Source organism: Rhododendron vialii, chromosome 11a (assembly GCF_030253575.1).
Source record: "Rhododendron vialii isolate Sample 1 chromosome 11a, ASM3025357v1".
Taxonomy (NCBI): domain Eukaryota; kingdom Viridiplantae; phylum Streptophyta; class Magnoliopsida; order Ericales; family Ericaceae; genus Rhododendron; species Rhododendron vialii.
Window position 1 is genome coordinate 17,465,924 of NC_080567.1, and position 24,332 is coordinate 17,490,255.

The window sequence follows — 24,332 nt, forward strand, 5'->3', positions numbered from 1 at the left end:
TAATTAATGGGGCCCTATTTTGAAGTGGAATGTGGTGGCCTCGGTTACTGTCTCGATAACCGAGCCAAATGGTTTGATCCAATGCCCTTTGAGGGGCTGGACAGCAACTAGGTAAAAGCTAATGGTCCCAATGTGATGTTCAGTTTATCGTTTGGTGATAAGACCTTAGTGCTTGCTTCAGTAATTATCAACAGTACGGAGTGTATCTGTTTCAGTGTTCCGGAAGCTGCCTAAGAGAAGTAGTTACACCAGATGGGACCCATGAGGATTGTGCGGCAAGCGTAATCATTGGGATCAGATCTAGCCATGTGCTCTGTAACCGCTTTGGCCCATTCGTCACTTATGAAGTCACCCAAGGCGGTTACCCGAGCGTATCCTCCACGCGCTAGCTTGGAGGCCAAGTAAACCTAGGTCTATAAATACAAAGGGATACTCACCTGGAGAGGTAAGCCATTCTACCCTAACCCTCGACCTACATTTCTCTCCTGAGATCTAACTTGATCGTCGGAGGGTCACTGGGCTACTCCAGCCCTAGTGACTTATTGAAGGTCCAACAGCAGTAGCGCGGACCCGCGGAGGAAGGAGCCTAACCCAAACCACGATCAAGGTCCCGTCAAATCGAACCCCCACAATTGGCGACTCTGTTGGGGACTTAGCCATCCTCTCAGCGTTCATTTCCTTCTCTCCAGAAAACTCCGTTCTTCGTTCTTACTTCAGATATGGTGAAGGTCGAAGAAACACACCACAGTGACACCACCCTTGGGCTCGGCCTCCTCGTGGACCATAACCTAGCCTCCGGCAGAGCCAACGCCCTAGGGAAGCAATCAAAGTCAAGTCCGGGACCTCAACAATAGACGGGGGCCCATCCTCTGAACTCCACACCTACATTCGCCACCTGGAACGGAATATCGACGACCTAACAACGGTCGTGGAACGAGACAAGCACGTTTAGGATGAGTTGGCAGAGATCGAACATCTCCTCCAGATCTCCCCATCTCATTCCTCCGGGAGCTGTGGCGAAAGAAAAAGCCATCATAGCCCTCCCCGCAGTCGCGAAGGAGGCCACCTGGTGGAGCTCCGAACTTGGCCCTCAGTCAAAGATCGCCTCGAGCCACCAGGTGTAAAGGATGGTCAAACCGAAAGGGGTGCATGGCATAGGGAACATTCTCGTTCCCCTAAGCAACCTCAAGGGAAACCATCTGCCTTCAAGAGGCTCGGAGCAGGAAGTGTCTCTGCTTCTTCCACTCATTCGGTTCGGATTGGCAAGGGGCAGCATGAATCCACCCCAAGCTTTACAAGGGTTGCCAAGGAAGACGACGGCCCCTTGGAGTTCCAGACGAAGGGATACCACGAGCGTCTGAAAAATGCCCGAACAAAAAGCCATATCGTTTCACACCCTAACAGAAGCCCGTAATAGAAGCCCAGTCACCAAACACCTTAAGCCTTTTCCTCGGGATAGCTACCAAAAAGATCGCCACGAGCGCTCTCCCCATAAGTCAGCAAGCATCGTCCCGAAGAGAAAGGAGTATGAAAGGTTGTATCAGCTTGTCCCAAAGAAGCGTATAGCGACCGAGCGTTCAGACGGTTCCGAGCGTTCAGACGGTTCCGACCGTTCGATCCGACCTCATCGCGACGCCAAGCTCGAAAGACTCGTGACCTCTCTTTTCACAAGAGAGATTGACTCAGTCACCCCCCCTCCCCAAAGGGATTTACCTAACCCAAATTTGTCAAGTACGATGGCAAGACCAAGACATACACTCATCTAGTCCAATACAAACTCCTCATGTCTCTCTTCCTCCGTAACAAACCTTCGGATGATGCCTTCTTGTGCAAGGTTTTCCTTGCCAGCCTCAGGAACCTAGGCCTCACATGGTTCAACCAGCTCCCAGCCTGGTCAATCTCCTCGTTTGACTCCCTCTGTGATGCCTTCATGGCTCGGTTCGTCACAAGCAACAAGCACGAGAAGGAGATCAATTCCCTCCTCGCCCTCCGTAAACAAAATGACGAAATGCTCCACCAATATACCGGCCGCTACTGGGAGTTGTTCAATGAAATAGAAGGCTGTGACGGTGTCATTTCAGCCCGAGGATTCAAGCTTGGTCTCACTGCCCAGGATGAGCAGGTCTATGATGACCTCACTCGCCATAAGCCCAACTCCATGAAAGATCGAAGGCTGGTGCCAGCTCATCAAATCCAAAGCTAAGAGGGGCATCGGAAAGCCCACGAGCTCAAAGACAGCGTCCACCTCGGTGGCTGCCCCGGCTCCCATACCTGTTTCAAACCCTAAAAAGCAGGTCAACAACATCAAGCAGTCTCCGAGGAAGGGACCGAAGCCAAGCGACTTCAACGCCGAGAAAACCGTCTTTACCATTCCTATCTTTCGGATTATCGACCAAGTGAAAGATCAGCCTTTCTTCTCCTTCCCGAACCAAAAACTTGGCACCAAGAACGGGAAAATCAGGAACCCTATCGTCTGATGCAGTTACCACAACAAGCAATGTCACTTTACCATTGTCTGCAAGCCCTTCAATGCCTACTTGGAGCAGCTTGTCGCAGGAGGCCATCTCGGTAACCTCATTGACCACGAGAAGACCAAGGCTCGAGCATAGCGTGCCGAAAACCATACTGAAGAAGAGGTTCAAACGATCCATGTTATCCATGGCCCTCTGAACTCCGAGGCCGCTCGTATCATCCATGCCGAGCTGAATGACGCCTCTTCTTCCAAGCAGGTTATGTTGGTCGATCCTGAGCCAAAGCGCGCCAAAATCGATGATGGCTCCAAATGGACCATCACCTTTACCAAGAAAGACCTTGACTGTGTCCAGGTTCCACATAATGATGCCCTCATGGTCACCCTATGCATCGGAACCTTTAACGTCCAGTGCGTCCTCGTGGACCAAGACAACTCTGTCGAGGTCGTGTACTATTCTCTATTCAAGGATTTGAAGATCTCGGACACCGACCTCCGTCCCTCTAAAGTCCCCCTCATCAGGTTCAATGGGGCTCCGATATGGCCCCTCGGCACCATCACTCTTCCCGTCCGCGCAGGATCTGTTGTCCTTGATATGGAATTTGTGGTGGTAGATGTTCCTAGCCCTAACAACGCAATTGTCGGGCGCACCTGGCTCCATAAGTTGAAGGCCATCGCCTTCACTTATCACTAGGTGGTCCGCTTCATTGGTTCTATTGGACGCCAGGATGACTTGTATGGAGATCAAACCATAGCCAAAAGATGTTATGTCAACGCGGTCCGAAGCAGTAAGCAGACTTCCCAAGTCAACCTCATCGAGGTTCCCGACGCCCTAGTTTTGGAAGATGTCGGCAGACCGGCGAATGAGAAAGCAATAGAAGATCTTGTCTCCGTCCCCATCACTGAAGACGGTTCCCGTTCTTTCCTTGTCGGGTCCTCACTTAGTGACACCAAACGGAACGAGATGGTTGACTTCTTCAACAAGAACAAAAAAGTATTCGCATGGACCCCGTATGAGATGCCCAGGGTCGATCCCTCATTTATCTGCCATGAGCTCAACATTGACCGAGCTAAACGCCCAATTGTGCAGCGAGCAAGGCGATCTTCCCCAGTCCACTCTGAAGCTGTGATTGAAGAGGTCCACCAACTCCTAAATGCGAAGGTCATCCAAGAAGTGCAGTACCCCAGGTGGTTAGCCAACACCGTGGTGGTCAAGAAGAAGAACGGCAAGTGGCGGGTCTGCATCGATCATTCCAATCTCAATGATGCCTGCCCGAAGGACTTCTTCCCCCTTTCGCAGATTGACTAGCTCGTCGACACCACAGTCAACCATGATCGACTCAGTTTTATGGACACCTACCGAGGCTACCATCAAATTGCCATGAGCGAAGGAGACGTCGAAAACACGGCCTTCATCACCCCCCACGGAGTTTTCAAAAATCTCATCATGCCCTTCGGCCTAAAGAATGTCAGGGCCACTTTTCAATGGATGATAACCAAGATGTTTGAGCGTTTACTAGGCGACACCATGATGGCTTACATCGACGATATGGTAATCAAAAGCATGTTCGCCAGTGATCACCTGACGCACCTCGCTGAAGCCTTTGAAATCCTCAAAAACCACAAGCTCTGCCAAAAAACGCCGAGAAGTGCGCCTTCGGTGTAAGCTTCGGTAAGTTTCTTGGTCACCTCGTCTCCCGACACGGTATCGAAACCGACCCCGCTCAACTACTTACCATTGAGAAACTATTGGCTCCCCATAACAAGAGGGATGTTCAACGTCTTACAGGCATGGCCACCGCCCTGAATTGATTCATCAGTCACCCCTTTGACAAATACTAGCCATTTTTCGCCCTCTTGAAGGACAACCGACGAAGTTTCAATTGGACAAACGACTGTGAACGAGCCCTCCAGCAATTGAAGACTTACCTCTCTAAGGCCCCACTCCTCATAACGCCTCGGGACCAGGAGGATTTGCTGCTATACCTAGTCGTCTCTCCGCACGCTATAAGCTCGGTGCTCATTCGACAAGAAGGACGAGAACACCAACCCATCTACTACTCCAGTAAGACAATGACCCCCGCTGAGACACGTTATCTACCTCTGGAAAAGCTTGTTCTCGCCCTCGTCTCAGCCTCCAGAAAGCTCGCCCCTATTTCTAGTCGCACCATATCATTGTGTCACCGAATACCCTCTTAAGTCTCTCCTCCAGAAGGCAGACATTTCTAACCAAATCTCTCAGTGGGCTGTCGAACTTGCAAACTATGAAATCCACTTCCAGTCTTGGACAGCAATCAAAGCTCAGGTCCTCGCCAACTTCATCGCTGAACTCACTCCAGCCGACTCTCCTGCCTCGGCTCTAGCTTCAAGCACCGAAGCAGTGCTCCAGGCAAACCCCAGCACTTCTTGGAAGCTTTTCCACAGAGATGTATGGAAGATGTATGTCAACGGCGCGCGCCTCCAACAGCCAAGGCGTAGGAGCCAGAGTTGTCCTCATCTCCCGTTCCGGCGTCTTACACGAAAACTCCCTCTCTATCAACTTTCCAGCCTCCAACAATGAGGCTGAGTATGAAGCACTGATCTCCGGGCTCAAGACCGCCGAAGCTCTGGGCATCGAAGAACTTGTGGTTTATAGTGATTCCTAATTAGTGGTTAACTAGCTTTCGGAGGAATATGAAGCTTGAGACAATCGAATGCGTACCTACCTCAGCTCTGCCATCCGGCTCATCAAGAATTTCAAAGCCATTCGAGTCGAACATACCTCCATGGAACAGAATGCCCATGCCGACACCTTTGCCAAGCTCACTTCGGCTTGCTCCTTCTCAGAACATCGTTCTATCTCCTTCAGTTCCATTGACAAGCCCAGTTTCGAACTTGAAGTATTGAGCCAAGAGGTACTCAGCATAGAGTTCGGTCCGAGCTGGATGGATGAGATCATTGGCTACCTGCGAGATGATGCCCTCCCCACCGACAAAAAGGACACTCACTGACCTCGCAATAAAGTCGCTCTCTTTTGGCTCAATCCAAACAGTAAGGTTTACCGAAGATCATTCACCGGCCCGTATCTGCTGGTCGCACACCCCTACCAAGTACCGGGCATCATCGAAGAGCTCCACGCCGGTGGAAGGTCCCTCGCTCACCAAGCCATTTCCCAGGGGTATTGGTGGCCAACAATGAAGAAAGATTCTGAAGAGTTTGTCAAGCGTTGTCGGAAGTGCCAAATGTTTGCCCCCATTATCCACCAGCCAGCTCGAGACCTTAGCCCCCTCACCAGCCCTTGGCCCATCTCTCAGTGAGGCATGGATATCGTCGGCAAGCTCCCCGTTGCTCCCGATGGGTTCAAGATCCTTTTAACCGCTACCGACTATTTCTCGAAATGGATCGAAGCCGAGCCCTTAGTCACAAAAAGTGCTAAGTTAAATGGAACGAGGTGTTACAGTTATATTGTGAATTTAACTTCCGTGGAGAGGATGTTAACACTCTAGTTTTGTTTTGGTTGGTTTCGGGATAATGGAATAACATAGTTAATTTCTTCTGAAAACACGACAAAAAACAAAAAAAAATCTATGGAGGAATGCCTTTTGCTTTATTGTTTTTTTTTCTTGTAAAAGTACGAGAAAATATAAAACGAAAACCTCTTATTAATTCAAATTTAAGTTTAAAGCTCATCCAATTAACCTCTTTTGGATGGCCCAGAAATGCGAAATATATGTTCATGCAGAATCTCATTCAGTTTGATGTGATAGTCAATGCATGTATATGTTTGAAATTGGATGGTTGAATTGTATGAAGTAGCCATAGGAAACTCTCAAGTACAATTTCAAAGCAATGACCCGGCCTGTAGCTTTTCCAACCCAGGGGAATAGGCCGTTCGATAGGGAGACTTCGAAAATCTAATGAATGAACTATTTGCTTCTCATGTGAGACGGTAATCGTGCGATTTCAATTACGTACTCTCACTACGCACTACGTACAGTGAATTGGAATTTTCATTTCGAAGTCCTTTGGAAAATATAGAAATGGTGCGTTGTTAGTAACATTCTCAACATAGGATTCTTGTATCCTCAAGCTCCTATCTCATTGGAATGATAATTTGTAATATTTAACTCTTATGAACAAGATGCAAAGATACCAAGCCCCCTTATCTCTTGCCTTAGGTTTAGTTTGTTGGACTACTGGTAAACCAACACATATACTTTTACCAAATGTGTAAAAGACTATAAAGTCTGCGGAGACTGGTGATCGGATGGAGTCCCTCTTTGAGTCCTCTGGTCTGAACTAGCTTTGTCCCTTAGCCTGTACAGGATTCACACCGTTAGTGCCATACCTGTCGGAGGCCAACCGGAAGGACACTACGATGATCAAGTGAGTATGTGTTCAAGAGGGAGAAAGTACAGGATTAAGGTTTGATCAGAGGTGGTTAGAACATAACATACTTCTTAGGGTTTATCCTTGTACCTTATATAGACTCCCAAAGCCGGTACTAAGCCAAAACCTGTGTTGCGACCACTTTAGGCCTCCAAAAAAATTTAAATTTCAGGGGTCCCTCAAACTTTTTTACCCCTTATAATAGTCCAACAGAAGGGCCTCATTTTTTATTTTCACTTTAAGTCCCTGAAAAAGTCAGGGCAGGCTAAGACTCCTGTGACTTGCTCTTTAAGTCGGGGCATGACACGCACGCTCGATAACTACCTTCGACTGACATCAGAAGTGATGTATTGGATATAAGGTTGCAACCGTTCACATGCGTGATCTGTCATCACATGGGCTTGTGCCCAGCTCACGTGATAACCGTTTTGGCTGACGTCATCTATGACACATTGAACAAGACGGTTAATTGCACGTAGGTGAGCCGAGGCTGATTTGTTGGCCGAACCACTTGGCTAAGCCAAAACGACACTTCGTAGAAGATTGCGCCGTGTCCCGATCGAATGGGCACGACATTATCCGGACCGAGGTGACCAAGCCTCAGGGCTCGAGTAGCCGAGCATTAAAAACATTGAACGGGAGGTTGGGCCCGTCGCTCTGCCTCCCGTGTCCGAACCCAGATATTTCGGCCCAGTACAAAGTCTATCACATCCATATCCGATACTGTGACGATTACGTACCACATCACAAGATCTCTAAAATGGATTGATTGGATATTCTTGGTATTTTGTAATTAAGCTTGATTAAACTACTCCTATAAGAAAATTAACGTCGGAAATGACCTTCTGCTGTAATTTATTGAATTTTGCGTACAACGTGTTTTGAAGTAATTCATGGCAATGGGGCCCTATTTTGAAGTGGAATTAAGAAGAGACGTATATAACCAGATTTATGTTTGTGTTGTTGACGTGTTAATGGTCTTTTATTGGGTACTGGATTAATATGGACCTGACCTGCATAGGTTGCTGTACTTGTGGACCAAACGCGACTAGGCTGTAGTAAGTGCACTTTGTTTCTGAGGCTTCATGATCGAAATTGACACGGGTGTTTCTGTTGACCAATAAGTTATGAATCACAACTTTTTAGTTTTGTTTTTATTCAGAAGAATACCATCCCCTCAAGACTCAACCAATAGCTTTTCGATTGTTGAATCTCGAAACGGAAAAATATCTAAGCAAAAGCTCACAAAGTCAAGTTAATCAGATGTTGACGACCAAAATTATTTAACGTTGATAGAGCAGTTTGCTTTTGATACCGGATAAAGTTGATTTTTTAGTCGAGGTACAGATTTTTCAACCACATCTAGAAAGTAAAATGTTCAAATCATGACGAAGAGATTCTAATAAATTCAATCTTAATACGCTACAAGGCCCTCGATCCCGTAGCGCGCTAATCCACTACATGTATATGGAAGTGATGTACATGGTCCCCTCGCGTTGGGAAAGAGTTGACCTTTTAGCATGATGGATCGATCCACGTGTTCCCATACACATTTGTTTGGATGTGTATGGTTTTTGTCTTTCTAATCAACCTTTAAAAAACATAAGATGTGTATATAGATCTAAAATATTTACACATAATAAACTCATAGCAAAATATGATTGAACACTTTAGTCAAATCAACGAGGGTCTCGCCTTTTGCTATGATTTTAAGATGTGGCTCTTTACTTATCTGGTTATACTCTTTAGCTTATAAGCAGTGACGTAGCCAGAAATTTAGCTTAGTTGGTGCACCATTAATTTCTTAGATTTTTCTATCTTTCATCGTAATTACAATCATAATATAAAAGAAATGAACTTAAAACGTAAAATTTGCTATAATATGTAGATAGATAACAGGTGTTTATGACAAACAATGCGTAAAAAAAAACTTTTTTGGGAACTTAACAAAGATAGTAAGAGATGTAAATGTTATAAGAGAAAAAATGTGTGTATTTTTTGGATACAAATTGACATGGCTTTTATAATTTGAGGGTAAAATTGAAATTATTACAAAATTGTAGTGGGATGGGACCCCTGCCCCCACTGCTAATACACTGTCCCCGCCACTGCTTCCAAAGAGGATGTTTGAGGTCTGGGTCTATAAAAAGACGTCGAACCCCATTTAATTATTAACCTATTAATTTTATTCTAACCCTCACTGATGTATATTTGCATACAATATGGGGAAAAAAAAGTGTTATGAGTTTTTATTGAATATTTTGTATCCAAGGTGTATTCGATGAGTTCATATCATACACACTAATTAATAGTTATATTTTTAAATTTTCCACGAAATTGCATAACTATATACGTAAGCACTCCCTCCTAACTACTGAAAAGATAGTTTTGTCTTCGGTCTTTAATTTATTCTTATTTATCTCTTCCTCTTCTTTTTTGTCAAACGGAAAATATATCTTTTTTTATTATTCTTAGTTATGTCATTCTTGTAATTATAAGCTTACAAGGGGCCAACTTACAACAAAAATTTGGCCCACGTTGTGCTTGGTATATTTTTTTTAAATCATTGATAAATACCTTAAAAACAGACCTAAAAAGTACGTATCTCCCGATCCTTGATTTCAGAAGTTTTCTGTTCATCCCCCTTCACCCCATCATCCTCCTCCCCATACCACCATCTACTGTCCCTCCTCCGCTTCTTCCGCCGTGTAGTCCGACGGCTGCTTGAGGTAGTGCTTTGCAAACCATGGTCGCTGGAGGCGTCCTCCCCCGCCGGAGTGGAAGATCTAGCTATAGGTTGGTGGATGAAGTCTACTCCGATACGGCGGACTCCGTTTGATTCTGTTACCGGTTTTTCTTTTTTCTTTTTTCTAGTTCTCTTCTTTGAAGTCCCCTATGTGGGATTTCTCCTCGTTTGTGGGGCTCCATTCGGCCCTATGTGGGTTTTTTTGGTTATTTTCTACAATACTCCGTCTATTTGGAGAGGTAGGCTTAGTTGGAGTTGGGTATAGTCTTTGGACTGAGTCTCCTCCTGTTGGTTTCTTGATCCCTTGCTTAGGGATAAAGTTTCCTCTTGATTTCTTATTTCTTGAATTTATAATATTATCTGTTATCGTTTTGGCAAAAAAGAGAGTAAAAAGTACTATAAATACTAATGAATGCCAAAAAAAGGGTGAGTTTTGACTAAAGTAATTTTCCTAAAGACAGCTGATATTACAAGTGTTTAGTATTTTTTGAGTTTTTTGTCAATTTTTTTGAGATTAATCATATGTCTCGAGCATAAGAATCAAACAATATAAAAGTATGGCCGAAATATAAAAAAGTTCAAATAAGATGAACCTAAATACAGTAAAATGGGTGCATAACAATGAAAGAATAAGTGTATGCTTGGACTAACTTAATTATTCTTAAATCAATTGGTATTACAGGTGTTTAGTGAATTTTTTGAACTTTTGTCAAAATATTGGAATTAATCAATCATCTCGAACACAAGAATAGAAAAGTACAAATGTATGGAACCGAAGGATAAAAAAATTCAAATAACACGAACAAAACGACAATAAAACGGATGCATATATAACAATGATACGTAAGGGTGAGTCGATCTGGATCAAATTAATTATTCTTTATTAAAGGTGGATACTAGTGATCTAATTATATATTAAGGGTGAGTCTGGATCAAATTAATTATTCATGAGGAGAAACGTGGATGCGATAAGTGTTCCCCATTTTTTTACACTTTCAATTTAATTTAATGAAATCAAAGAAAATTTCCTAATGGTACCGGGAAGTGCTAAGACTTCACAGTAACCAACCAAATACTAACTCATAAGAACCAATAAAAACTCATAATAGGAATTCACTTTACAGATGGCATGCATATTTTTCCAACTAAAACTGCACAATTTCATAAGTCAAACGTAAGCTCTGAAATGGAATGTCAGACAACTTCACCTATAGCCAGACATTATGCATGACACCTATATGAAATGTTTGAATATATTGAAAGAAGGAAATATGTACTTCAAATTTTTCTATTATAATTTTTCTTTCTATTGATGTGCATAGCACGGGTTTATGCTAGTTAGTAAATTATTTGAGCTTTCATCTGCATATTTATATTAGTTCTTCATCTGGAGTGAAAGATTAAAAATAAATAAAAGCTTTGACTTTAAGTACAAAAAGATTCAGACAAGACAAACAAAAAAACAGGAAATTGACATGTTTGAAAATTTTTAAGGGAAATGATTTTGCCACTCCCTTTTTTGTTAACGCCACTCTCTTGCAAGTGTATTTTTTCACCCAAAAATAAACTTGCAGGAGAGTGGTGTTAACAAAAAAGGGAGTGGCAAAATCAGCAGCCATTTTTAATCATTGGTGTTGGGAAAAAAAAAACATTCAAGGCCTGAAACTTAAGGATTTGCTTTCTCTTAAGGTCTCACTTTCAAAATCTGTCAGGAATTATCAACTCTTATGGGGCCAGTCCATATGAAGCATTTGCTTCGGCTTTGAGTGCCCCCCCTAAGGTCTCAAGTTCGAAACATTAGTTGCTATATCAACTCCTATGGAGCCAATCCATATGAAACATTTATTTCGGCTTTAAGTCTCCCCTAGTGGACAATAGCGTTGTTTTTTAAGTCTCCCCAAGCCAGTCCAGGATTAGTCGAGGTGCACATATTTTTTTCCCGACAAATTGTAGAAAATTATATTAATAACAACCCAACGACACTTATATAACGGAGCTTAGTTCATTACTATGGCCTTCCCCTCCCATCGTCATACAAGAGTGTAAAACCCTAGGGGTGCTTTTATGTAAGCTGGCCCGGATACATGTTCTTTTTTCTTTTCTTTTTTAAAAGAACTTTATATGAGTTATTGGTCATACTTAGGCTATAACGATGAATAAAATATGGTAAGAATTAGGACAGGGCTCCTGTCCAGTTTAATGGATGTCCAGTTTTGGACCTTTGTGAGCTTCTCTGGGCCCGCAACACGTATACTCGGACATACAAAATAGCAAATGTGTTAAGAGTTGTTCGACGCATGAACAGAAGACCTGTACACGTTGAATTATTACTTACAAATTAATTTGTATTCGTATGTACACGTGTAGGACATGTACGTCTAAAGCATTGGAGATTCAAAATCATTGACTAAAATGATGGGGATGGTTGTGTAGGTGTCTCATACTACTATTCAGAAAAACATCCTCTTCTTTTTTTCCTTTTTCTCATTTACAATGTGATTTTCTTAAAACTTGAGAACCGAGAGTATTTGGACTGGAGACTCTATCCTCTCCTACGATGAATATGTCTAATAAAGGTGAAGTACTAGTCAATTCTCATATATATATTCATATGGACTTTCAAACATGTGCAACACATCTTGGACTAATTCAATGTTTTGGGCCTTTTATACAGTCCCTCACCACAAGAAGGCTTACAAACGAGCCGAATCAAGTCGAGCTTTATAAAGTTCGTCACTAAATTTTTAGCGAACTCGAGCTCGAGACCGCACTCAATGAAAATTTGACGAGCCAAGCTCGAGCCGAGCTGCCGGTGTTTGATTCAAACTCAAGCTAGTTCACGAGCCTTAAAGCCAAAAATCAAGTATTTAAGTTGTTATGCATGTCTAGAGTCGGGGATGGATTGACATGCTCCCACTCGAAACTAAAATGATTTTGTTATATTTTCGTATATTTAGCATAATTATGAAAGTATGCTAGTACTATATATGCATACACACTTGCATATATCTCGAAAATATACATATAGAATTAGTTATATGTTTCAATTTCGTCATATGGTGCATTTATACTTATTGGTTTCTGAATAGTTTGTCTATTTGGAAAGATTCTTTCTTAATTTTCAGTATTTATTTTGAAGCGTCTAAGAGCAATATTTTAAAATAATGTCATTAATAAAACTATCTTGATCATTCTAAAACTTGTCGTTGGTCATGTAAAACATACTCTAAAATTTTTGTCTAAGGTTCTATGCTCATTTTTACATAATTTAATTGAAAGTATGTGTTATAAACTTTGGTAGTTTGTAATGTATATCTTAATTGTGTATGATCTTATTGTGGTTAACTAGAAAAAAAAAATCGCCATTATGATTAACAAGATGCCCCCACTAAGCTACATTCCTGAATCTGTCTCTATCTAGAGTTGCAAATAAGATTTTTAATATGAAGATAAATAAGTTCATAAATATATAAAACTATAAAAACATATTTATAGATGTATACGTTAACAGTATGTGTACATATATAACTAATTACATATGCACACTATACAAGTACTTATACATATTCCAGTTTATTTATGAAATTTCATGATATATAAACACTCTAGGTTCGCTAGTCTAGCCGAGCCGAATATTGCCAAGTTCAAGTTCGGCTCATTTATTAGGAGAGCATAAAATTGAGATTTAGCTAGGTTTGGTTCATTTAGTGAACGAACCGAATGATCCTTTACCATATCGAGTTTCAAACAATTCAAGAACAACTCGGTTCATAATTTGCTGCCCTACTTTGAAAATATTCTTTGTAAGGTATCCTCTTTTGTTGGAAGTCCCTTATAGGCTTATTTGTATCTTTTCATATTTATTTGTGGAATTGAGGGCAACATGGTTTAGACGCGCATGTTTTGAAATTCATTGGCAAAGAATATCATTCTAGTTATTTAATTAGTTTTTCAAGACAAGTAATTTGCGCATGCTCATGTTAATACAGATGTCCAAACAATATAATTTTTTGCACACGCAACTAACTCAATGAACACATGATCGAATAACAATTCCAATCGCTCGTTTGGGTCTAGGACAAGATCCATTATGAGAGTCACATCAGGAGCCATGGTGCCTAGCACGACAGACCCCAATGTTCTTATTTCCATGTGTTTCGAACAAGTCGAATAAAATAGGCTTCACGAGAAAAGATACAAATGTTATTAAGTTGCCATGAAGGACACTTTTTCTTGCCATGTTTTTCATAATTTATTTTCAAAGTCATTAAGTCTAAACTGAATCACAAACCGCCAGTTTGTGACATTTCGGAGAACTAACATGATACTATGATTTAGGGCCCTTGTGGACTTTAAGACTTTCTCTCGAGTTTTCTTCATTTTTCTCTGCTTTGAAAAATCTAGTCTATATATGGTGGCTGATGAGGAATTCCTTCTTTTCTTTTTTTGTTTTCAATTGGTTAACATCTTTTCTTTACTATTAACTACCCAAAAATACAGTTTTTTTTTTTATCAGCAAAAGAGATTTCATTAATCAGATAATCGAAGTTACAATGATTAACCGGGAACGGGAAAGTGGCATCATAACTGGGGGTAAGGTACCAGGTACCAAAAATACAGTTTCGGTTAGAGAAAGGGAAAAACATTTCTTACAGTCTAGGTACACAACTGACAACACCATCCGGAATGTGGATGATGTTGTGTTTGATGGTAGTGTATGTAGCATTATCGTTCTGTAACTCTCTAAAACAGTGTACTTAATTAGCTAGATATTGGCAACTATTCTCCCAATTCTTAGAAGCAGCATAAACGACACTAGTGAGAGGAATTATCTTGGTTTGTCTGCAATCAACTTTGGACACAAGCAAGATGAACGATCGAGATTAAACTGCATTGACTTCTCCGTAGTCCAACTGCTGACAAGCCGGATCTTTCTGTGTAGTATATAGCAGTTAATATGAAACCTTTTAAAACATGCATGTTATATATACAAAACTCCATAAATCAAAATTGGATTGCTCCCAAGGCTCGAAACAGTTATGAACTTAGGGTTGTGGTAGGGTTTATTCTGGGCTTAATTGTATTGGGTTTCTCCAATTATCTTGGCTTTTAGGTCTTTTAGGTGTTGGATCTTAATTGTTTGGGCGTATGCCATTTTATTTGGGCTTTTAGACCTTTTAAGTGTTTGGGGTTTTCTTTGATTGGCACCTTGCCAATCGAAGGTTTGGGACTCGGACTCGGCATATTTGCCGTTCTCCTTGTCTTGTTAGTCTTTGTACCTTGTTCAAAGATTAATTAAATTTTTTCGCATGAGAATCAGCTTTGCAAAAACAAGGTGACTAAAAACTTATATACTCAGTAGCCAAAAATCCATACTCATCGAATGATAGATCGAGAGATGATGAGCACCCAATATTGTAGATATTTGGTGCGTCTAGTCCCGTATTATGTTGGTTTAACTTGCGTTTATTTAGCTTTTATAGTGATATTGCACGTAAGGTAGGTTTTTGTGTTTTTCAGGTAATTCGTATAAATAAGATGCGTTTGAACGTCAAGGAATGCTCCAGGTGCACCCAAGTACTCAAGGCTATCCCCATTGTGGTGCTCGAAAGATGGTTTGGAGGTTGCTCAGGTCGCCCAAGAGTCAAGGGAATTGAAGAAGAAGTGAGGATTTTACTAAAGCTACTCATCTTCCGACGTGCTGAGGGTAGAATTGTCATAACTTTTGATGTACAAATTACTTTTGATCCAAACCACTTGGGTTAGAAAGTAGGCTCGACGAGCTTTCCAACGGTTCAAAGAACGCCTAAATTCAAGTTCGGGAGTGTCCGGAGCAAGCCTGCGAAGTTGCCCAAAAAAGCTGTCAAGCTTGTACCGGTACTGGGAATTTCCCAGTACCGGTACATGAAGTCCAAAGATCAGTTTTTCCAGTATTTTTGAAGACCTTGTACCGGTACTGGGCAACTTCATTCTGGAGAAATATCTACGTTTAGACATCCTTTTTCAACTTTCCTTTTATAGCATACTTGCCACTTTTGGCATGTTTTTGGATATTTTTGGAGAGAGAAAGGTGTATTACTACAAATATCCCTCACCGTCCTTTAAGTTGTAAGTAGTCTTTTATCATTTTAAGTCTTTTTCATTTCCTAGGAACTCCATTAAAACTTCAAGCTTTCTTAGTTATTTCCTTCAAGAACACTAGTAAGTCTTTCTCGTTTGTTAATTTCTCGTTTATTAAAGTTGCTTGTACGGACTAGATCTTTACTAATATCAAGTTTATTTCCATTTTTATCGGTTAATTATGTTTCCTTTCTTAAGCATGTTTTCTAGTCTTTTTATTATGTGTGAGTAGTTTTTCGGTTAAGTCTTGGGCTAATCTTTCCCAATGACTTAGGTTGTTATTTGGTTCTCAAACATTCAGGCTTAAAATTATGATTTTCGGAATTAGGTTAATCTAGCCATTTTGGTCTAAGCGAGGGGTGTTAACTCCTTGATATGAAGTTTAGTCAAGCGGTCTTGGCAAGCGACATTTTTAGGGCTCGTGGCCTCCTACGTGTTGGATACATTAGCAAAAATAGGTTTGTTTAGTTCCGTTTAATCACATCTTTTGATAAACATAGTCATTAAAGTTAAATCTTTCGGGTGTGAGCACGCGGTCGTGACTCTCGCTTGAGTTATAATCGAGAACCGGTAGCGGCCTTTGTCAAGGGATGGACGGTCCCTAGACTTGCCTCTTTTAAGTTAATTAAGCTCATTTCTAGTCTTTTCCTTAGTTTTCACTTTTAAAGCAAAATCAAGTTGGCCGTCTTGAATGCCGCACTCTACCATATAAACCTACAATCCAAACTAGCTATATTTTTATTCTCTGTGGGTACGATCCCGGACTTCCGAATATTATGCTATCGACGACCTAGCCCTACGCTTGGGGTGTTTCAACCTTATTGGAAGGCGAGGTTCGGAGGCTAAGCAAGAGATCCAAATCGTACTAGAATCATCATTGTCAAGTCGTTTGCATGCCTTTCGTGTTCATAATGTGCTCTTTCTGTGGCAACACAGGAAAAATGTTAGTACGTTAGAGTCGGATTACTACGAAGGGTCAACGGTGCTAGCTCCATCAACTCAAACCCACAACCTCACTCTTGGAATCCAAGGGGATAGACAACTTGAGCTAAACCCAGGCTCATAATGTGCTTGATATGGAAAATTCACATCACTCTTGAATCCAATCACAAAAGGGTAGATTACTGGAACTAAGCCCAGGCTAGATTCTATGCTTGAGTTGGGAAATTCATCCCCTAACTTTAGAACAAGTGTCTAGGGCTTATTCTGACAATGTAGCAGGCCGAAATAACCGTTCGTGCCCATGACGAGCAGACATCGAGCCTCCCGCGAAAGGCCCATGTGGTCCGAACTTTGCTAATGGTTCGGCTCGGCTTGTCAAGACATTCGACGGAGCCTCCCCAGATGTCAGAAGGAATCATATGTTGAGCATGCCGACCCTTTAACGGTCAAACCCTACGTTTGGCTTCAAACGGACGTGGAGATCGTGTTGCCAGCTCACCCACGTGGGAACAACAACCGCAGCCATGATGACGACCGTGACGTCATCCGAGCAGTTACGTGCTTGGATAAGGATGAGGGCACGTGAAGGTGCCAGCTCACCCCATAAACAGTTGCAAAACCCTAACGTGACAGAAGGGTGACGTCAGTCAACGTGTGACAAGCACATGTACAGTCTTGAAGGCCAAGCCAAGGGAAGCCCTATAAATAGCCCTCTATGCCAACCCTAGGGAGGTACATTCTCAGATACTCTCAGACCCTAGTTCTTAGCTTTCATCTCTAAGCAACTGTACTCATCCCTGCACCGGAGGGCCATCCCGGAGATCTTTCGGTGTGGTCTTTTAATCGTGCTTCCTTGTGCAGGCTAGGTGGAAGCCAGGAGCCACTCACGATCGAACCACGGTCCAGGAAGGAATGAACTAGATTCATCGAAGCCCCACAATTTGGTGAACCCGACGTGAATCCTTTTTAGATCCACGACGGCTCCTCCTTCATTCTTTGAATCACTTGTTCCTACAACCTCTTTCACTCAGATCTCTGCTTGACGAAATGGGTGGCCCACCACCTCCCCTTCTACCCCCAATTCCTTCCATACAAATTCTCTCTAAAATCGGTGTAAACACCACATCTCTTTCTCACCCTCCCGAATTCACTATGCTCGGCCCCAGCGCCTCAGTCCCACGACCGATGGACATGGGAGAAGACGCTCTGGCTTACATTCAAATGCTAGAGCAATAACAAGAACAAACAAGCACTGATAACGCCATCCTAAAAATGGAAATAGCCAGGATGAAAGCAAAAGATCGTCTGGCAACTTCCCACTCTGACTTGCAGGGACGGCGCCATCAATGAGGTGGACCACCACCACCACAGACTGGAAATGGGGATTAACGTCGTATCTCAGTTCACGATCAGCATGATCCACCCCTAACGGACAACAGGGCCGAGGACAACGCTCGCGTTAGGCAGCAACGTTCTCCGGTCCATTAGCGTCTCGGCAGTGGACACTAAGGCAACTCGCATACCGTCTATTCAGGTTTGTTCGCTAGAGACGAGTATTAGCAAGGCTCGCAAAGTTACTGTCAATATTATGTTACCATGTTTTGTAGGTTTTATTATTCATGTTTCCAAGTTGGGCTGATTTCTTTATAATGCATGTTTCCTATTTGGTTTATATTTCTTAGTGACCAAGAACATTGTAGCCTATATAAAGGCATGCTAGGGTTATGTTTCATACACAATCAATAATACATCATTTCTCTTTTCTTCACATGGTATCAAAGCAATAACATCTAGGCCCTGTGAAATTTTTGCTCTCGACGGGCGGCCTAAATTTCGTTACCGTCCGCTGGGCACTCGTAGTAACATGTAGCTGGCTCGCTCATTTAAATTCATCTCAAATCTCTTCTGTCATGGCTTCTCTCGCTCGTGGTTGTTCTGTGACTCTCATGGTTTCTCCTGCTCTCATGGTTTCTCTCTTGGCTTGGCTGCTCCTGGTTTCTTTTTGGCTTGGTTGTTCTTGGCTTCTCGTGATTTTTTCAAACTCAAGTTGGTAGATCTACTTGAGTTTGAGGGGGGATGTTAACATAATATTGAGAAATATTATGTTACCATGTTTTGTAGGTTTTATTATTCATATTTCCAAGTTGGGCTGATTTCTTTATAATGCATGTTTCCTATTTGGTTTATATTTCTTAGTGACCAAGACCATTGAAGCCTATATAAAGGCATGCTAGGGTTATGTTTCATACATAATCAATAATACATCATTTCTCTTTTCTTCATAGTCACGGTACCATGGAGCTAAAGGATAACCACCAGGCTATATCCCTTATGAAACAGGAGCGCGCATTGGCCGAACATCCCGATGGCACAAAAAGGATCTCGAGGGATACCCTCCTGAGCATGAGGGCATCCCCCACGATATCGCCAACCCCGGTCGCACAACTGACTCAAGAAACGCACGCAAGATCCCTCGGGAGAGGAGCGTTAGCGTGGTCGTTTGGTGCGATGATCAGCTGAGCCAGTGCAGAGTCTATCGCACAGAAAACCTTCCTGAGGACGATCAGCATAAATTGCTCACCGAAAGAAGGGAACAGCCAAACCAGCGTCGGCATGTAGAGATGACAGATAAGGAAAAAGAATACCGAGCCTCGAAAAGGTCTCGGGGCGATTGAGATGATCATCCCCCTAGACCATCCCATGAATATCAACTCAAGAAACTCACTGAGTCTCCATTCTCGGCCAAAATCCAAGCCACCCTGCCGAAACCCAGAGTACACCTTACAAAGTTCCAAAAGTTTGATCCCAGCACAATTGAGGCTTACACTCATCTCATCAGTTACTGTAGCACTATTTCTTGCGTGACTGATGATGACGCTATCATGTGTAAGGCGTTCCCTTCAAACCTTGGACGCCTCGGGTTGTTATGGTTCAACCAGTTGGAAGCCAAATCAATTCATAGTTTTAAAGAGCTTGAAAGAGCCTTTAACTATTGCTTTATCACAAGCAACAAGCAGTAGAAAGAAGAGGATACTCTGGCCCAGATGACGAAGAGGCCCAGTGAGACGCTTCGAAAGTACGCCGAGTGTTATTGGCAGTTGTTTAACAAAATACCTAGCATTGACCAATATTGGGCGGTGAGAAATTTTAAGAACGGATTGGAGACAGGTAGCAAGATTCTTAACAAACTAGCAATTCGGACCCCTCATGGGATGAATAAGCTCATGAGGACAGTGGAGCAATTTTGTTCCTACGAAGAGTTCCTCGCCGAGCAAGAACTTCAAGCAGGACAACCTTCCGTTGTCCCCCAAAGCCTCCATGTCCCCACCCCTCAACTCGCGGGTATGAAACATGTGATTCCGTCCCAACCGAAGAAGCAAGTGAATACCGTGAAGATGGGAAACAAGAAAGCACCGAAGCCTCATGATTACGTCGCCGAGACAATAGTCTTTAAGGAGCCGATCTACTTTCTCCTCAAGACCTTAGAGCGAGAACCGTTCTTTGTTTGGCTGAACCCGCCAAAGCTCAACACGGAGGCAGGGAATGACAACAATAGGAAACGGTGCTCATACCATAACGAGCTCGGTCACTACACCATGACATGCACTCCCTACAAAGCACTTCTGGAAAACTTGGCGGCTCAAGGACTTCTCAACGATCACACTGATTGGACAAAGACTTTGAGGCAACAGCCAAACATTAGAGGCCCCAATCCTGTCCCACATCTGGTAGGAGTCATTAACGTCATTCATGGACAAGTAAACAAGGAGGCGGCCCAACAGCTTCAGTCTGAACTTAACCGAGCCAAAAATTCTGGCCAAATTTTTTCGATCGAAAGCGCGTCCAAACGCTTGAAGACTGCTGAATGTCCATGGTCAATCACCTTCACTGAACGGGATCTCCAGAGGGTGCAGACGCCGCACAATGACGCACTTGTCGTGACAATACAGATACGCATACTATCAAGAGGGTCCTTATAGACCAAGGCAATTTGGTTGAAGTCATGTACCTATCCCTTTTCAAAGAGTTTCAGATCTCAGAATCTTCCCTTCTGCTAGCCGACGTTCCCTTGATCAGCTTCAGTGGAACACCGATTTGGCCACTCAGCAAGATAATTCTCCCCGTCATAATAGGATTGGTCGCGAAAAATATGGAGTTCATTGTTGTTAACACACCGAGCTCCTATAACGCAATCCTCAAAAAAAATTGGCTCTACGCCTTTAAGGCCATCGCCTCAACTTATCACTAAGTGGTTCGGTACATAGGAGCAAACGGGAGACAAGAGGACTTGTACGGTGATCAAGTACAGGCCAAACAACGCTACGTCTCCACAGTTGGAAAAGTGCCGAGCTCAAAGAGAGTGCATTGGGTGGAGATCCCAGACAAGCCTATCCTTAAAGACGTCGGGGCTCCAGCCAAACAGAAATCCGTTGAAGACCTTGTCAAGGTTCCAATCAATGAGGATGGGTCATGATTCAACATGCTCGAATCCAGCTTGACAGATTCTGAGCGTGAGGAGTTGGTCCAATTCTTAAAAAAATAACATCGAAGTTTTGCTTGGACACCGTATAAGATGCCCGGCATTGACCTGCAATTCATTCGTCACTCCCTCAATGTTTCCAAGTCATTCAGAAACCAAAAAGGTCGTCAGCCATTCATGCCGAGGTAGTGAACGAAGAAGTTGATAGACTCCTTAAGGTAGGAGCAATCCAAGAAGTGCAGTATCCAACCTAGCTTGCGAATACAGTTGTGGTAAAAAAGAAAAATGGAAAATGGAGAGTCTGTGTGGACTACACCAACTTGAATGATGCATGTCCAAAAGACTGTCTCCCTCCTTCCGAAGGTTAATCAATTGGTAGACTCAACAGCTGGACACGCTTGGCTCAGCTTTATGGACGCCTACCGAGGATATCATCAAATAGCCATGGATCCCGATGACATGGAAAAAATAGCTTTCATCACCCTAAAAGGTCTCTACTGCTATCACGTCATGTCATTCGGTTTAAAGAACGATGGGGCTACCTTCCAAAGGATGGTTTATTTGTTGTTCATCATGCTTATCGGGGAAATCATGGAGGCCTACATCGACGACATGGTGGTAAAAAGTATCAAGGCAGAGAACCACCTTGCCCACTTGGCCGAGGCATTCGCCATTCTGAAGAAGTTCAAGCTGCGGCTAAATGTAGAGAAATGCGCTTTTGGCGTTGGTTCGGGCAAGTTCCTGGGATACTTAGTTACAAGGAGAGGTATTGAGGCCAATCCCAATTAGATTGCAGTCGTTCAACAGTTGAAACTGCAGAACACTCCCAGAGAAATCCAGAAGTTAACAAGGATGGCCGCAACCCTGAATAAGTTTGTCTGCCGCTCGTCGGACAAGTGCCACGTCTTCTTCTAGGCATTAAAAAAGCAAAGCCGACGGAGTTTTAAGTGGAGAAAAGAATGTGACATAGCTCTTACCGAACTAAAGACTTACCTGGGCTCGGCACCACTCCTTGTTAAGCCGAAGCCGTTTGAAGATCTCTACCTTTATTTGGCCATCTCACCTCATGCTGTTAGTTCGGCCTTGGTTCATCGGGAAGGCTCGGAAGACCAACCAATTTATTTCACTAGCCGCACTCTGCTACCGGCACAAACAAGATATTTACCCTTAGAAAGGCTTATACTTGCTCTGGTCACAACCGCTCAGAAGCTTATCTCATACTTCTAGGAGCACTCGATCATAGTCTTAACCGAGTTCCCCCTTAAGAACCTCCTTAGAAAAATAGATCTTTCAAGCTGAGTCTCGCAATGTGCTGTTGAGCTTGCTAATTTCGACATTCATTTCGAGCCATTGACCGCTATTAAAGATCAAGTGTTAGCGGATTTCATCGCGGAGTTCACCCATGGAAGCCAAGATGAGGAAGCCTTGGTTCAGCCTAATTATGACATATTGGAACAAAGTGAGGCCAGGAAGACTTAGAATCTCTTCAGTGGTAATGTTTGGAAACTACATGTAGACGGAGCATCAAACATTAATGAAGCCAGAGTGAGGGTCATCCTCTTAACCCCATGCGGCGTCCTACACGAGAGCGCAATCATAATCAACTTCCCGACCACCAACAACGAGGCCGAGTATGAAGCACTCCTTGCCGGACTTCACGCTACTGCCCATTTGCAAATGGAAGATTTGCACGTCTTTTGTGACTCGCAATTGATTGTCAACCAAGTTACGGGAGATTACGAGGCTTGGGACCCCAGAATGCTGAAGTATCAAGCAACGGCTTTGGAGCTAATCAGTCACTTCAAAGGGTTCCATATCGAGCAGATCAATCAAGAGAACAATGTACATGTCGACGCCTTAGCAAGCTTAGCCTCGGCAAGCAAAACATCTAAATACCGGACCATCAGTCTCGGGGAGATACATGTACCAAGTTTCGACGCAATAGGAGAAATTCTTAGTATCGAGCTCGGCCCTAGTTGGATGGACGAAATCGTGGCATTCTTGAAAAACGAGACACTTCCAAAGGACAAAAAGGAGGCCCATCGCATACGGAGCAAGGCGGCATATTATTGGATCTCGGACAGGGGTTAGCTCTACCGAAATAGTTTCACTGGGCCATACCTCCGCATCATCCATCCCACTGAAGTTCCAGCCATCCTAACCGAACTCCACTTTGGAAGCGACGGTTGTCATTCTGACAGCCGCTCGCTATGCCAAAGGGCCCTAAGTCAAGGTTATTTTTGGAAAGGCATGAAGAAGGATTGCGAAGAGGTTGTGAAGAAATGCCAAGCGTGCTAACTTTTCTCACCCATCCCAAAACAACCGCTCAAGCACTCAAGCCAATCACGAGCCCATGGCCATTTGCACAATGTGGCCTTGACATTGTTGGAAAGCTCATTACTGCTCCTGGAGGGTTCAAATTTCTCATAACTGCTACTGATTACTTCTCAAAATGGGTTGAAGCCGAACCGTTGGTAACCACTACAGAAGCGAACGTACGAAGATTTGTTTGGTGAAACATAGACACCAGGTTTGGTGTCTCCTATGCGATCGTTTCTGATAATGGGTCCCAGTTCATCGGCAAGGAGCTCACGGGATTGTGCGCCGAGTTCGGCATCAGATTCTTCAACTCCATGTCATCCTATCCAAAAGGGAACGAGCAAGCCGAGGCAACCAACAAAACCGTGTGTGCGGGCATCAATGGTAGACTTAACTCTAAACGTGGTTGGTGGGCCGAAGAGCTTCCTTGTGTCCTTTGGGCTTACCGCTCTACTCCAAGACGCTCCACAAGCCAGACTCCATTCACCACGGCCTTCGACATGGAGGCAGTCATTCCCATCTAATCAAGATTCCCGACCCTCCGCACTAAAATGTTCGACCCTCAGACAAATGACGAGGCGGTCGAAGCTGAGCTCATCCTGGCTGAAGAGAAAAGGGATGAAGCCTAGCTTAAGTTAGCTAGCTACCAGTAAGAGGTCGCTCGGGGCTACAACCGCAACGTCCAAATCAAGAAGTTCAAGCCGGACGATTGGGTTTGGAGAAAAGTGGTCCGCACTAATGAGAAGACCAAGTTTAAATCCAACGGGGAGGGACCCTACAGAGTCATGAAGGATGTCGGTGGGAGCTCTTACAAGTTGGAAGACAAAAATGGCAAAGAGATTGAAAATCCATGGAACGCTCAAAATCTGAGGAAGGCCTACCTTTGA

The 24,332-nt window shown here is 43.3% G+C and overlaps 2 protein-coding genes across 2 annotated transcripts; both read left to right on the forward strand.

The window, feature by feature from the left end:
• Nucleotides 1-2,846: 2,846 nt before the first annotated feature.
• Nucleotides 2,847-3,779, forward strand: LOC131306941 (uncharacterized). The gene is made up of 2 exons (XM_058333372.1): nt 2,847-3,110; nt 3,198-3,779. The coding sequence occupies exons 1-2, from the start codon at nt 2,847-2,849 to the stop codon at nt 3,777-3,779; spliced, it is 846 nt and encodes a 281-aa protein (XP_058189355.1).
• A 15,911-nt stretch (nt 3,780-19,690) lies between these two features.
• LOC131306942 (uncharacterized) lies at nt 19,691-20,626 on the forward strand. Its single transcript, XM_058333373.1, has one exon. It carries the CDS (start codon nt 19,691-19,693, stop codon nt 20,624-20,626), a length of 936 nt encoding a protein of 311 aa, XP_058189356.1.
• Nucleotides 20,627-24,332: the final 3,706 nt, after the last annotated feature.

Bases quoted from the DNA above. Each gene is read 5' to 3' on its own strand.
- LOC131306941 (XM_058333372.1), top strand. From the start codon at position 2,847: ATGGTCACCCTATGCATCGGAACCTTTAACGTCCAGTGCGTCCTCGTG. The intron at 3,111-3,197 runs GTCGGGCGCACC...ATTGGACGCCAG, and splicing joins CTAGCCCTAACAACGCAATT to GATGACTTGTATGGAGATCA.
- LOC131306942 (XM_058333373.1), top strand. From the start codon at position 19,691: ATGACGAAGAGGCCCAGTGAGACGCTTCGAAAGTACGCCGAGTGTTAT.